The sequence below is a fragment of the Poecilia formosa genome, unplaced genomic scaffold, assembly GCF_000485575.1.
Source record: "Poecilia formosa unplaced genomic scaffold, Poecilia_formosa-5.1.2 Scaffold17, whole genome shotgun sequence".
Taxonomy (NCBI): Eukaryota; Metazoa; Chordata; class Actinopteri; order Cyprinodontiformes; family Poeciliidae; genus Poecilia; species Poecilia formosa.
The window spans coordinates 4,329,837-4,343,670 of NW_006799956.1; the positions used below are offsets into that span (position 1 = coordinate 4,329,837).

The 13,834-nt window shown below is 42.2% G+C and overlaps 1 protein-coding gene across 1 annotated transcript; it reads left to right on the top strand.

The window, feature by feature from the left end:
• The first annotated feature begins 378 nt into the window (after positions 1-378).
• Positions 379-13,112, top strand: ireb2 (iron-responsive element binding protein 2). The gene is made up of 22 exons (XM_007546812.2): positions 379-483; positions 4,647-4,730; positions 4,812-4,977; positions 5,082-5,219; positions 5,308-5,547; positions 6,141-6,210; positions 6,322-6,505; positions 6,586-6,725; positions 6,824-6,995; positions 7,415-7,515; positions 8,330-8,446; positions 8,527-8,686; positions 8,849-8,984; positions 9,413-9,497; positions 9,574-9,730; positions 10,707-10,831; positions 10,906-11,010; positions 11,103-11,245; positions 11,623-11,770; positions 11,977-12,099; positions 12,596-12,781; positions 12,861-13,112. Exons 1-22 carry the CDS (start codon positions 459-461, stop codon positions 13,017-13,019), a joined length of 2,964 nt encoding a protein of 987 aa, XP_007546874.1. The 5' UTR covers positions 379-458; the 3' UTR covers positions 13,020-13,112.
• Positions 13,113-13,834: the final 722 nt, after the last annotated feature.

The window sequence follows — 13,834 nt, forward strand, 5'->3', positions numbered from 1 at the left end:
CACACTATCTCATTATTATGAGATACTATGCAAATACTACGAGACGCCCTTTCAAAATTTTGACTTTGCTTTTATAGTTATGCATCTCATGATAATGTGAAAGCTAATTAGTGACAGAGACTATTTCTTATTATTATGACTGAGGAGAATGTAATCTTATTGTGAGATAGTATTTTGGCATTATTACCTAATAATAATAATAATAATAAGATAGTATCTCAACTCTCACCTTTAACAAATCCTGTTGTATTTCTTAAAAACATGGGTTTTATTTTATCCAGATAGTTTCAATTTTTTTTTTTTTTTTTATGTTTATTCTACTACAAATTTCTGGTTGGGCGTGACCGGGGAGCTCTGTACTCTGATTGGTTACATTACTGTTTGCTATTTTGTAATTGGTCAGCCCTGCGTTGGTTGTGCAGTGTGAGAAGGGGCCCGTGTTGATTTCAGGAGTCATCATGGCGCTCAATGCGACAATTAAAGGTAAAACGAGTCTTTTACGAACCTTCTACGGACAACTATGAGTGGCCACAGCGCGTAAACTAACCGAAAAAAACCGTTCTGAAACGAACTCTTCGCTCGTAGGAGAACTTCGGCCTGTTTCACGTGAACGTTATATAAATGGCCCCGACAGAGAAGCTAGCAGCACGTAGCTAACGCGATAACACAGATATGACAGCTAGTATGGTAAAAAAGAAAATGCTAAAGGCGAAACCCGTTGGTGTCTTTCTTGATGCCTTTGCCACGACTTTTACCTAAATGTCTTCTGCTTGTGTTTTGTTTTATAACTAAGCTGGTTCTTGTTATCTCTAGAAGAGGTTAAGCCGGTAGTTCGATAAGTGCTCTGCGCAAGTGTGCTTTACGATAAGAGGCTATGTTAGCAGCTCGCACCTAGGCTAGCTCTGCACCTTTCTTCCTCACCCTGTCATTATGAAAACATGCTAAGATGTTCTAATGAAAACCTGGGACACAACACTTTTACCTTGGCCGTTTACAGTCATTACATAATTTATGAAGAGACTGGGTTTAGTGTTATAATATTTGCTGGGGGGAAAAAATCGGCCTTTCAAACCAGAGCCAGTGAAAAACTCAAAATTTTAATATATTTAACAACAAGCAAAAGGTTTATGTAAAAAAAAGTACCTGCTTTATCAATGTTTGTATCTCATATACATTATTACTCAATTCTTAATTTTACTGCTTTACAGTATTACCTATTATAACACTATTAACGCGCAAACTAATACATAATTACACACCTGTATACACATTGTGGTGCTGCTACCTAGATTCGGTTATACAGTTTTTGTTTTTACTCTATTACCGTAGCATCTGTATTTATATCTATGTTGGTAATAACACATAAGATTCAACAGTGAATGGTTATATGCAGAATATTTATATTGTTTCTATGTGGTAAATATGTAGAGTCCATACCTGGCTTCACTGTGTGGCATTCAGGGTTCCTACGAAGGAAACAAATAGGAAATTTGATTTATATATTTTCTGAAGATCTGAAGTTCCAAACTTTACCTCATATACAACTGTCTAAATATTATCCAACCATCTCCTCATACTGACAGGAATATGAATGATTTGTTTTCAATTCTTTACCATTGTAGAAATATCTGCCATACAAATATAGTTAAGTCTTGTTAAAATACCTCAATATTAAATCAAATTTAGTCTGAAAAGTATGTGATTTTGTCATGGAAACTGAGTAGGAAACTATTTTACTTTGTTTTTCTTTTTCACTCTTGCATCTACTGAAGCGTGAGACTAATCTGGTTCTACTGTGTTTATTCTTTTTCTTGTTGCTGCTCTGTAGTCAGTATCCATCAATTGGTTTTATCTGTGACAACCTCTATTTGCATAGAGTCGTTTTATAGCCGGTGAACATACCTGCAAGGCAGTATTTTGTAAAAATCCACAATACTGTATGTGTGACAGGACATTTTAATGTTAAATCAGGCTGTCGCATAGAGAGAAACTAAACATAAAAAGATGAAGATTGTTTATGAACTATTGTTGAGAATAATAATTTTCTCAGGTGACGGTAGGGTCTCTTTTAATTAACAGAATAGAAGAAGTATTTTCTTCTATTCTAACAGTAATTATGTTTCATTTAACGGGGGAAATTAAGCTTTTTTGTTTTTACAGCTCTTTTCTAATCTTACGTCTGAGATTTTTAAAGTTAGATACAGTAATTTTGAGTAAACTGTTTGTAGTTTAAAACATGATCTAACAAAAGCAACAAATATTACTATGTCTGCTAAACTTGTTCTATATTGATTATTGCACACCTAATAATGTAATCCGTACCATGTATGATTAGTGGTGGCATCTGCTCCGGTAGCCAGCAGTCAGCTGCTCGACTGACATTGCTCTCCAACTGTGGTTTTTATGACAGATCAATAGGGCCAGACTAAGACTTTTTTGTACTTTTTTTTTTAAATATAAGAATAAAGTCATAATATTACGAGAATAAAGTCATAGTGTTATGCGAATGAAGTCAGAATGTTAACATGTTTTAAAGTTCTGCTACTGACAATAATTTGAGGCTGAGGTCTTAAAATATGACATAGCTCCACAGAAATTTAAACATTCTCCATTTTGTTTGCATGGGAGTTGTCATAACATTAATACTTGAATCCACTGATATTATGGCTTTATTCTGAATAATATACTTTTTTTCTCATAACACCTTTTTTTCTGGTATTATTATGACTTAATTCTTCTCGTTTCGTACAATTTATTTTTTGCAGTAATGCAACTCCGTCATAAGTTTGAAAACATTGTTGCTCTAATCAGACTGGTGAATATGAAGTCCAATTTAATTTCTAGCCTGTAACTCCTTAAAACCTCTGCCTAACTTGATACAGTAAACCAGCCTTTACCTTTGTCAATACGTCATGCTGCAACGCCACCATATTGTTGAGTCTGTTTTCAGGAAATGGTGCAGAGATAAGGAATCCCCCCAGTGTGTCCGTCCCTCCTGCTCATTATCTCCTTTGCAGAAATGTGGCTCCCGTCTGTTTACATTTCTGAACAATAACATGAAAACCTCCGTACGTGCTTCTGTGTTTGAGTCAGTAAGCTTTTAAAATCTTAAACGGCACAAAGCAGGCAGTGTTGTTGCTGTGTCTCTTCTTGACGAAAGGTCTCATCCGTGTATTGTGTGATCTGACAATAGATGTGGTAAAGTTGAGGAAGATGAGAGATGAACTTACAGTTTGATGCTCTGAATGCTTTAGACGGTTGGTCTTAAAGGGGCAGTATTAGCTTTGCATCATGTTATAATGTTGCATGATGTCACCATCAAAAACATACCTGGAGCGTTGCTTTGATTCTTTCATTCATGTTTGAGAAATCTTTTAATCTCCATGGCAACCATTCAGTTGTGCAAACAGCCTGGAGGGATTTCGCTTTCCCTTCGAGTCGCAGCTCCACCTCTGAGCTGCAGTTCCCGAGTTTCCGCCTCACAGAGCAGCCAGAGCAGCAACTCCCCCACTCAGCTCCTAGACTAGCCGGCAGCAATTAGCAAACATGTGTAGAACACTTGAGTTCATTATAGGAGCTTCTTCTCAGTGTAACACTGGTAAAAATGTTGTTGAAGGTTTAATAGAGGAGCTATGTTATGTTGACTTCCTGAAGGCAGAGTTTCAGAAAGAGCAGGAGTTTTAAAGATACAGGGGTCCAATTTCAAGGCGTTACATAAATTAATAACAGGGTTTCCCCCAGAAAACCTGCTAAGCCTGGTGTTGGAGGCCTTGGGACAGTCCACCAGTGGCACACCATGTTTTGTGTTAAAAAATGAAGTTACAAAAATTCAGAGGTGCATGAGCAGGTGACGGCAGTCCAACAAGTCAACTTTAAACCATCTTATCCTGTCTTTACTGTCAATGTTTTTGGTGTATAAAAAAAACTAATTTAAAATAAACAAATGACACTTAGCCTCGTGGGGGAGCAAGTAAAGCCTGGGGGCCCGCCAGGCTTATAATACACTAGGGAAAGCCCTGAATAAAATTCCTTTTAAGTCACAGTTGGTATAAATATAGCATTTTTTTTTATAACAACTGAAGGTAACTTTGTTTCTTGACTATGCCATAAAATGGTAGTAGGTGTCTGGTTAACATATTACTGCCCCTTTAAATTAATCAAACAAATTAATCACAGGTCTCAAATTTTGTCGTGGCAGAACTATTTATTCCTATATATTCTATGCAGTATTTTTTTCACGGGACTTTTCTGTCAGGCAGAAGTTTGAGTCACGTGGAGACATCTTCATACACTGTGGCCTATGAGGTAACAAGCTGCTAATAGCTAGCTTGTGTCTTTTGTTTGTAAGTGTAAATTTATCACCAGTTGACTGGGCGACGTTCGTCTTTGCAACATGATATCACAACCATCTGCAATAACTCTGAAGAATCTTTCTTTTATACATTTTTGTACAGGCCTTAAATTTTATTCATAATGGTCTTAAAATGCCCTAAATTTGAGTTGGTGAAACCTGCAGGAACACTGTTACTGCTGTCATATGATTCTTTGTTTAAAAAAAGAATTTAAAAGAGTTTCAGTGATATTTTTTAATGACTAGAAGACATTAAATGTTCTTTTTGGTCTGAGCATTAACTTGTCCTCCTCAGAGCACCCGTACGCCCATCTGATCGACACGTTACCAGATGGTATCAAGTTCTACAACCCACGTAAATTAGGCGACCCGAGATACGGTGAGTTCACCGCCGCGCCGTATCGGTCGTAACGTCGGCCGTAGCCCCTGGTGAGTCAACTCTTTATTTTGTGACACTCAGACAAACTGCCGCTGTCCATCCGGATCTTGCTGGAGGCGGCGATTCGCAACTGTGACGGTTTCTACACGAAAGAGGAGGATGTGCAGAACATCTTGGACTGGCAGCAGCAGCAGGAAAAGGCAGCGGTGCCGTTCTCCCCGGCTCGAGTCCTTCTGCAGGACTTCACGTGAGTTTACTCACTTTTTAATTCCTCAGCTGTGAAGAAAGCGATTGTTGGGAACAAAAAAAAAAACAAAAAACTTTTTCTTTGTTGTTGTTGTTCTGTATCAGTGGTATTCCTGCTATGGTGGACCTGGCAGCTATGAGAGACGCTGTGGCCAAACACGGCGTCGACCCCGACCTAGTCAACCCGAAATGCCCCACGGACCTCATCGTAGACCACTCGCTACAAATCGATTACAGCAAATGGTTTGTTGATTAACTGAAAAGAAATCCCACCTTTGTTTGCTTACGTCGGTCTTTATTTCCTTTTAACCATCGATCCTTGTCATACCAGCGCCATACAGAACGCTCCCAACCCGGGTGGAGGCGACAGCTCCAACCAGAGCCAGCCTCCTCCTCGGTCCACAGCGGCCCGGCCTCCGTCCAGAGGTGGCTCCCACTGCGGGGGCCAGCGGGGCTCCTGCAGCAAGGCCGCCTGCAGCGACCCCCCCGCCTCGTCGGGCCGTCCTACCTCTGTCCAGCAGATCGAAAACACTCCCCTGCTCTGCCCCTTCCACCTGCAGCCCGTTTCTGAGTACGTCTTCATCAGTCAGAGGGTTTGACTGGTTCAGTCTGTGTAACAATGGGACTAGATTCAAAGAGCTTGCAGAAGTACTCGTGACCTTTGAACTAGGGCTGAAATGATTCATTCGATTAATTGCGATTAATTGATTATTGAAATAGTCATCAACAAATTTAGTAAATAATTGTTAAGTAGAGAATACAGACTCAAAAAAAGGCCAATTGCTGAAAGAACAACTCAGCTCTGCTCTGTTGAGGCTACATCCAAAACACTAAGTGTGTGTGTGTGTGTGTGTGTGTGTGCGCGCGCGCGTGTGCGCACACCTGTGTGTGTGTGTTTGTGTGTCAGAAAACAAACACTTGTTCATAACCCTAAACACACCACCCACTAAAATACTTGCAGAATTGCAGCAACAGTGAAAATATGAGAGCAAGATTATCCTAAATTAGGCATTAGAGAGGATTCCTGTTATTCATTTTGATGTGGGAAAGTTCAAAGGTCGTGCACATGTTAAGCATACTGGCAAGGTGATGTAGATGTTATTGTTTTTCTCAGTGTTTTCCGTTTTGGAGCTCATTGTGGATTTTACTTAATCTTTTCTGCAGAGTGGAAACGGCTTTGAAGAACCAGGAAATGGAACTGCAGCGAAACAAAGAGAGGCTTCATTTTTTTAAGGTACCAAAACATCGCTTGTGTTTGGATTTTCCCGTAGAGAAGATAAAATGAATGTTCATTTGGACAAGACTCTTCGTTGAGCACCGACGTTTCTCCTCGTCTGCCCGACAGTGGTGTTCGAAGGCTTTTAAAAATGTGAACGTGGTTCCTCCGGACGTCGGCACCATCCACCAGGTGAACCTGGAGTATCTGTCCAGGGTGGTGCAGGTCAGCGACGGACTGATCTATCCCGACAGCGTGGTGGGCACCGACTCCCACACCACCATGATCAACGGCCTGGGAATCCTGGGATGGGGTACGGCCTCTTCTCACCAACGCTTCTCAGCTTTTTGTTTAGACCGCATCATCAGTAACTGGCTTCACGATTTCCTTCAGGCGTCGGAGGAATCGAGTCTGAAGCAGTGATGCTGGGCCAACCGGTGTCGCTGACCCTACCTCAGGTGATGGGCTGCAAACTGGTGGGCTCCATCAACCCGCTGGCCACCTCCATCGACATCGTCCTCGGCATCACAAAGGTTCCTTTTTAGGATCGTTCAACCAGAAAAGCTTTAATTCTTCCAGATAACAACGCTCTGAGCTTCGGGTTTATCTCTCTGGTCTTTTGTTTTCTCAGCACTTGCGGCAGGCGGGAATCTCTGGGAAGTTTGTGGAGTTTTTTGGACCAGGTGTCTCCCAGTTGTCGGCGCCTGACCGGACCACCATCGCCAATATGTGTCCAGAATACAACGCCACCGTCAGCTTCTTCCCCGTCGACCACGTAACACTCAAGCACTTTAAAAAGACAAGTGAGTAAAACGAGGAGCAATTAAAGTGGACATATCAGGCTTTTAATGTTGTCCTTTTCATATTTAAATCATTCACTTGGGGTTTATTTAAATTGGAACTGCATTGCTTGCTGAAGTGCGTTTGAGAGCAACTTGTTTTAGTACCGTCTCTTTAAATGCAAATGAGGCACTTCATGCCCCGCCCCCTCCAGGTCAGAGTGTTACACTTTATCTGTTCAGCTATTTATGTAGCTTAACAGCAGAAATCCATTTATCTACCGCTGCAGAAACATTTTATTCTAAAATTAATTAAAAGACGTCAACGATATTTTAACACAAACTACAAGTCGTACACAACAAAATGTATTTGAGCTAAAAATGTGGATTTTGTGTGAAATGTCCCGTTTTTTTCTGTAATGTATTTTAATTCATCCTTCCAGATTTTACTGATGAAAAGCTTGAATTACTGGAGTCCTACATGAAGGCTGTAAATCTTTTCCGAAGCTATGAAGAATCCTCAGAAGATCCTCAGTTCTCAGAGGTAATTTCACATCAGATTACAAAAAGGGAAAAGGAGCAGTCAGCCTGTGTGACACTTTATTTCCTCTGTTCTGTGAGCAGCTAAAGACTTTAGCAAAGGCCTGTTGAGGACCAAAAATAGTGAAAATTGGAATTAAAAATGTATTTGCTTAATGAAAAGTTGCCAATTTTGAAAAAACTCCAGTTTTTTGTTAAAAAGCTTTGGCGCTAGGATGAGGTGGTTTTTCAGCTCCATTAAAATTAGTGTATTTCACAGAACTGCAATGGAAACGCTTCTGTCACGCCACACGAGTCACATGATCAGCAGCTGTATGTCACTACTGATGGAAAAGTCAAAGAAGACAACAGGAAGTAGTAGAAGGAGGAGGATGGCGCGGCGTGTTTAACTATGAACAAACGTTTTCATTTTAATTGTTTCTTAATGAAAACACTGCAATTGGAATTTCTTTTTTCAACGTTAGTAGAATATGGACTAATGTTGAAAAAACGTGACATAACAAACGTTTTGGACATGTTTGTTATAGTGACTGCCTGCTACTGCTTGATGCTTTTTATTAAAAATCTTAATTTGACTTAGTGAGAAACATTATTTTGGGTTTTCATTATCTTTAAACCATTTCCTTTAAATTTCATAGAAATGAACTCTTAATATATTACACTGTAATTTTTGAATTGAATTAACTTTTAAAATTGTATTCTAATTTAGATGAGCTGTCTTCCTTTGTGCTCGACTCTCTGTCAACTTAAATGTGTTGTCTGAAGCGTTTTAGAAGACGTATCAATGAGCTCCGCTGAAGCTAGCGATGTTTGTGCAGGTGATCGAGATCAACCTGAGCTCCATGGTTCCCCACGTAAGCGGACCCAAAAGACCCCAAGACAGAGTGGCCATCAGCAGCATGAAGGACGACTTCCAGAGCTGCCTCAACGAGAAGGTGACCTGGATGGGAGTACTTATTGATGCCTCCTGTTGCTAGGCAGCAGAGCTTCCCAGTAACTTCTCCTCTTGTCCCAGGTGGGATTTAAAGGCTTCCACATCTCCAAGGAGAAGCAGGACGTCCGCATCCCCTTCCTGCACGGCGGTCAGGAGTATCAGCTGGCGCACGGCTCCGTGGTCATCGCCGCCGTCATCAGCTGCACCAACAACTGCAACCCGTCTGTCATGCTCACCGCAGGTATGCCAAAGTTTAAATTCAGACGTGAACTGTTTAGTCTTCTCAGCAAAGTTTAGCTCAGCTTCAAGGCGATGGGAGCTGGAGACAACACAGATAGCGTGAGAACACTTTTCGTGAAGGTCGCAGCTCGGCTTCGCTCACTCTGTTCCTCGCCGTCGACAGGCCTGATGGCCAAGAAGGCCGTGGAAGCCGGGCTCGTCGTCAAGCCCTACATCCGGACCAGCCTGGCTCCTGGAAGTGGGATGGTCACCCACTACCTCAACGCCAGTGGAGTCCTGCCTTACTTCAACCAGCTGGGGTGAGCAGCTTTTACGCACTGACAGCGCAGGAAATGATATCAGCAGGTTTCAGTTACATATTTACACTTTACATCTCAGAGAGAAGGTTTTAGCCTCGAGCTGGTTAAATAAAACTCATGTAATAATTCAATCACCTAAACATATTTTATAATAATATACTGCAGGAAACTTGTAACTTTTATAAGCATTTTATTTTTATGTTTTAAAATAAGAAAACAAAGATAAAACTTTTTTTTTCTTTTATGGGATGTCAAGTTTATTTGTTTTGCTCACTTCAGTAACAGAGAACTTTAAAGTGCTTTAAACCATAAAAACATCATCCAGTCAAATACCATCATTAAAATCAATTACACATCGAATATACTGATTAACATTAAAGTTACTATGAATCAAAGTTGCATAAATAATGGCTGTGATCATGTGACAGGTTTGAGGTCATAGGTTATGGCTGCGCCACCTGCGTGGGGAACACGGCGCCACTACCAGAAGCCGTAGTCGACGCCATCAAAAAGGTAACTCCCCCCACCGCTGCCACGCCGCTCTCCGTCTGCCCTCACTCAGACTCTACGCCGCTGTCCATCGTTTCAGGGGGACCTGGTGGCCTGCGGTGTGTTGTCTGGCAACAGGCACTTCGAAGGCCGGCTGTGTGACTGCGTGCGCGCCAACTATCTGGCCTCCCCTCCCTTGGTGGTGGCGTACGCCATCGCAGGCACAGTGGGAATCGACTTTGAGAAAGAGCCTCTAGGTGAGACGAGCGCCGCCCGCAGCTCCATTAAGCTGTTTGTCTAGAAGCTGGAGATCAGCCGGGGATTTGAGGAATTTGGTCGGATTACAGTCAGTGAGCAGGAAGGGATTCAGCGTCTTGTTTAGTCACCTCTCAACTGCCGACGAAGTAAAAATAAAAAATCACTTATCTTCAGCAATCTGATTGTATTTTAATCTAAACGTTTAATTTGCTCTGCATAGATGCTTTGGAAAAGTTCTGGAATTATTTAGTCATTTTTAGAAGTATTTCTTTGCTTCTGTTTTTTTTTTTTTTTTTTTTACACAGATGAAACTAAAATGAAACATTTTAGTCTAAAAGCTGGAAGTAGATTATAGAGCACTGCATTCTGGGTAAATACAACCCAAACAAATGCATGTGTCTCGTGCTAGCAGGAGACATGTCTTGTGGACTTTAGCCAAAGACAAAAGAGAAATCCTACAACAGCCAAAATCTGACACTACTCCATTTTTGTTTACATTTTGCAAAGAAGAAGTTTGCACTTGCGTCTTCTTCTGAGGTTTTTGTGTTGTTTCCTCCACAGACGAGGGAGCTGGACAGGTTTGTCAATTAGTTCGGTTTGTTTGACACAGTGCTGTGTGAAAGCGAACCACTGAAAACGTAACAAATGTTGCAATTTTGATCCCCAATCAAACCAAGAAAGCGTTTGGTCGGCTCAGTATTTAAAGTGCTGCAGGAAAGCTTCAATCACCAGATCCTCGTCCCTCTCTGGTGCTTCTTGGGAGCAGGTGAAGTTGTTCCAGAAATGTTTGGATCTTCATCCAATCTGATTGAGTCTGAACAATTTAGCAAAGAAAAAATGACCTAAAAAAGTGTCAAAATGTGAAAAAGGATATGATTTTTTTCTTCTTCTTCAAGCCTTGTGTTCACTCTGCTTTCCCTTGGAAAGCTCTTGCAAATACAGCTTGATTTTCAGCTTATGTTTCAAATTGAACAGGCTGGACTTCGGAGGGTAAGGAAGTGTATCTTCGTGACATTTGGCCATCCAGAGAGGAAGTCCAACAGACCGAGGAGGACACGGTCATCTCCGCCATCTTTAAGGACCTCAGGAGGAGGTTGGAGGTCAGAACCCGTTCTGTTGTTGTTGAATAAATCCTGCTGTGCATGCAAACCGTGACACTTTTGTTCTCCTTCAGAAAGGGAACACGTTTTGGAACAAGATTGAATGTCCAGACTCGGTGGTTTTCCCCTGGGATCACAAGTCCACGTATATCCGCTCGCCACCGTTCTTCAGCAAACTCGTAAGTACCTCCATCAGAGCCGGCGCTTATTCCTGCATCGCAGCAACCGTCGCCTTCTCACCTCTTCTCTTTTATCGTTTTTTTCATCCCAGAGTAAAGATATTCCTCCGCCCCAGTCGATAGAAAACGCTCACGCCTTACTGTTCCTCGGAGACAAAGTGACCACGGATCACATCTCACCAGCCGGCAGCATTTCCAGAGTCAGCGCCGCCGCCAAGTACCTGCAGAGCAAACGGTCGGTGTCAGACCAGCTGATGGGCTGGTTTCTCTGGACGATAAATGGTCCCAGAAGTTGTTTTGAGAGCATTTTCTATGTAATGGTAGAAGATGAATAAACTTTAAATTCTTATAAACATTTAACATTTTAAATATCCAAAACAAATAAAACAATAGAAAACAACTAATAAAAAGAATTAAAAATTGCTTTTTAATAAACAATGATCTTAAAGCTTAGACAGGGAAAACAGGCAAAAGTGTCAGTGCGTAGTTCGCACTTAGCATCAAATGTTAGCAGCGTGTCATTGATATATTGCTAATTGTGACAGGCAGCTTTTCATTCACCAAGTCGCTTCAAATGAACTGAACTCTAACGTTGTGTCTCCTCGGCTCCAGGCTGACGCCACGGGAGTTTAACTCGTACGGCGCTCGCCGAGGGAACGACGCGGTGATGACGAGAGGAACCTTTGCCAGCATCAAGCTCCACAATCGGTTCATCGGCAAGCCAGGCCCAAAGACTCTGCACATTCCCTCCGGCCAGACTGTGAGTGGAAACCTAACCATTCTAGTCCATGTAAACGTTGAGTGCTGGTTGATTCAGCCTGAGTCCAGTTTCAATTGTTCTCCGTGTGTGTGTGTGTGTGTGTGTGTGTGTGTGTGTGTGTGTGTGTGNTTGATTCAGCCTGAGTCCAGTTTCAATTGTTCTCCGTGTGTGTGTGTGTGTGTGTGTGTGTGTGTGTGTGCGTGCAGCTGGATGTGTTTGAGGCAGCTGATCGCTATCAGAGAGACGGCACACCCCTCATCATCCTGGCAGGAAAAGACTACGGCTCTGGAAACTCCAGGGACTGGGTAGCTAAGGGACCGTACCTGCTGGTAAATCACACACGCGCACACACACCCACCCGCACACACACACACACGCACACACATATGTTTGTGTGGCTATATTTGTGGGGACTTTCCATTGACTTACATCCTAAACCCTTATCCTTATCCCAACCCTAACCAAAACTCAATTCACACCGTAGTCCTAAATCTGACCCCTGACCCAAAAACAGTGTTTCTCCTTGTGGGGACCAGGCTTCTGTCCCCACAAGGAGCAGTGTGTCCCCACAACATAGTGTCAGGAAAATGGTCCCCACAAGGTATTACAAACAAACGCACACACACTTATAGTCATACTTTAACATTACACACCATGAATGTTGATTGTATATTATTGAAATTACATTAAAATAATTTGTGAACATCCATTTTCTAATTGGATTTAGGTGGATTTAGTCTACCTCAGAGTCCACCTTGTTTGACTCCGAGGTGGACTTTGACTGGGCCATTCTAACAAATGATTAATTGTTTTTTTTTTCTCCAGGGCGTCCGTGCCGTCATCGCCGAGAGCTTTGAGAAGCTCCACAAGAGCCAGCTGGTGGGGATGGGCATAATGCCGCTGCAGTTTGTGTCGGGGCAAAACGCCGACACGCTGGAGCTGAGTGGGAAGGAGCGCTTCAGCGTGGCGCTGCCGGAGAGCCTGCGGCCGCGGCAGCAGCTCACCGTCAGGGTAAGGCATCTGAGCCGCATCTGCGTCTCTGGGAATCTCCACAGTTCACTGATTTCCTTTTGTATTTTTTTCACTCCAGACCAGCAAAGGGACGTCGTTCAGCGTCACGGCGCTGTTCGACTCCGAGGTGGACGTTATCTTTTTCCAACACGGGGGGCTTCTGAGGTTCGTCGCTCGGACTGTGGTGGAAAATGGACCGGCTGCCGCCGCCGGCGAACAGCAGCTGACTTCAGTCTGAATCCTCTGCCGGTTCTCGGTCTCGTCCGCTTCTACGTCCTCAGACTTTTGGAACGTCCGTTTTTTTGTTTTTGTTCATTTTTTTTTTTTTTTTTTTTTACATATCTTCATTTTGTGTCCGTGTTCCTTGAAGTAAGATGAGTTCGATGTATTTATAACTAGTTTCAGATTTTTTTTTTTTTTAAGCCTGTAGCGTGAGCGTCTTTTAAGTTAATACACAAACGTCAGCATTTCTGCTGAAAAGTATAAACCCAAGAAGAAGAAGAAGAAACGACGGCGTTCACCGTGTGTGGAGACTGTACTGCCTGTAAACGTGGTTGTCTTGTGTTTCGTTGCTGGAGAACTCTGGAGGTTTTTCATTTGACTGTTCTGTAGCCAACACCGCTTTGGAAAGCTAAGATGGGGCACTTCATCGCAACCTGATTTTTTTTCCCTCCAATATCAGAATTCTGCATGATTTTTTTTTTCCGTCGGAGCAGAATCGTCTCTTGTGCTGGTGATGTTTCTTTAATTGGGTGTTTTCCAGAAAATAACAGTTTTGTGATGAAATCAATTGTGTGTTAATACTCTTCACCCGTACAATGCTGGTCAGAAGTTTGGCTTTTTATTTTTATGGTGGGTCAACAATACAACATACAACCAGCGATTTTATTTTTCAAAACAATAATTCACCGTTTTCTCTACCGTCCAATTGGTCAAACGTGTACATGCACGCTAAAATATATCTACATACACCCACTAATATTTTGTCAAATGTCTTTTTGTAAAGTTTTCTTCGTTGTAGTCTGGCAGTCATTCTGACTGCATCGTCTTTCC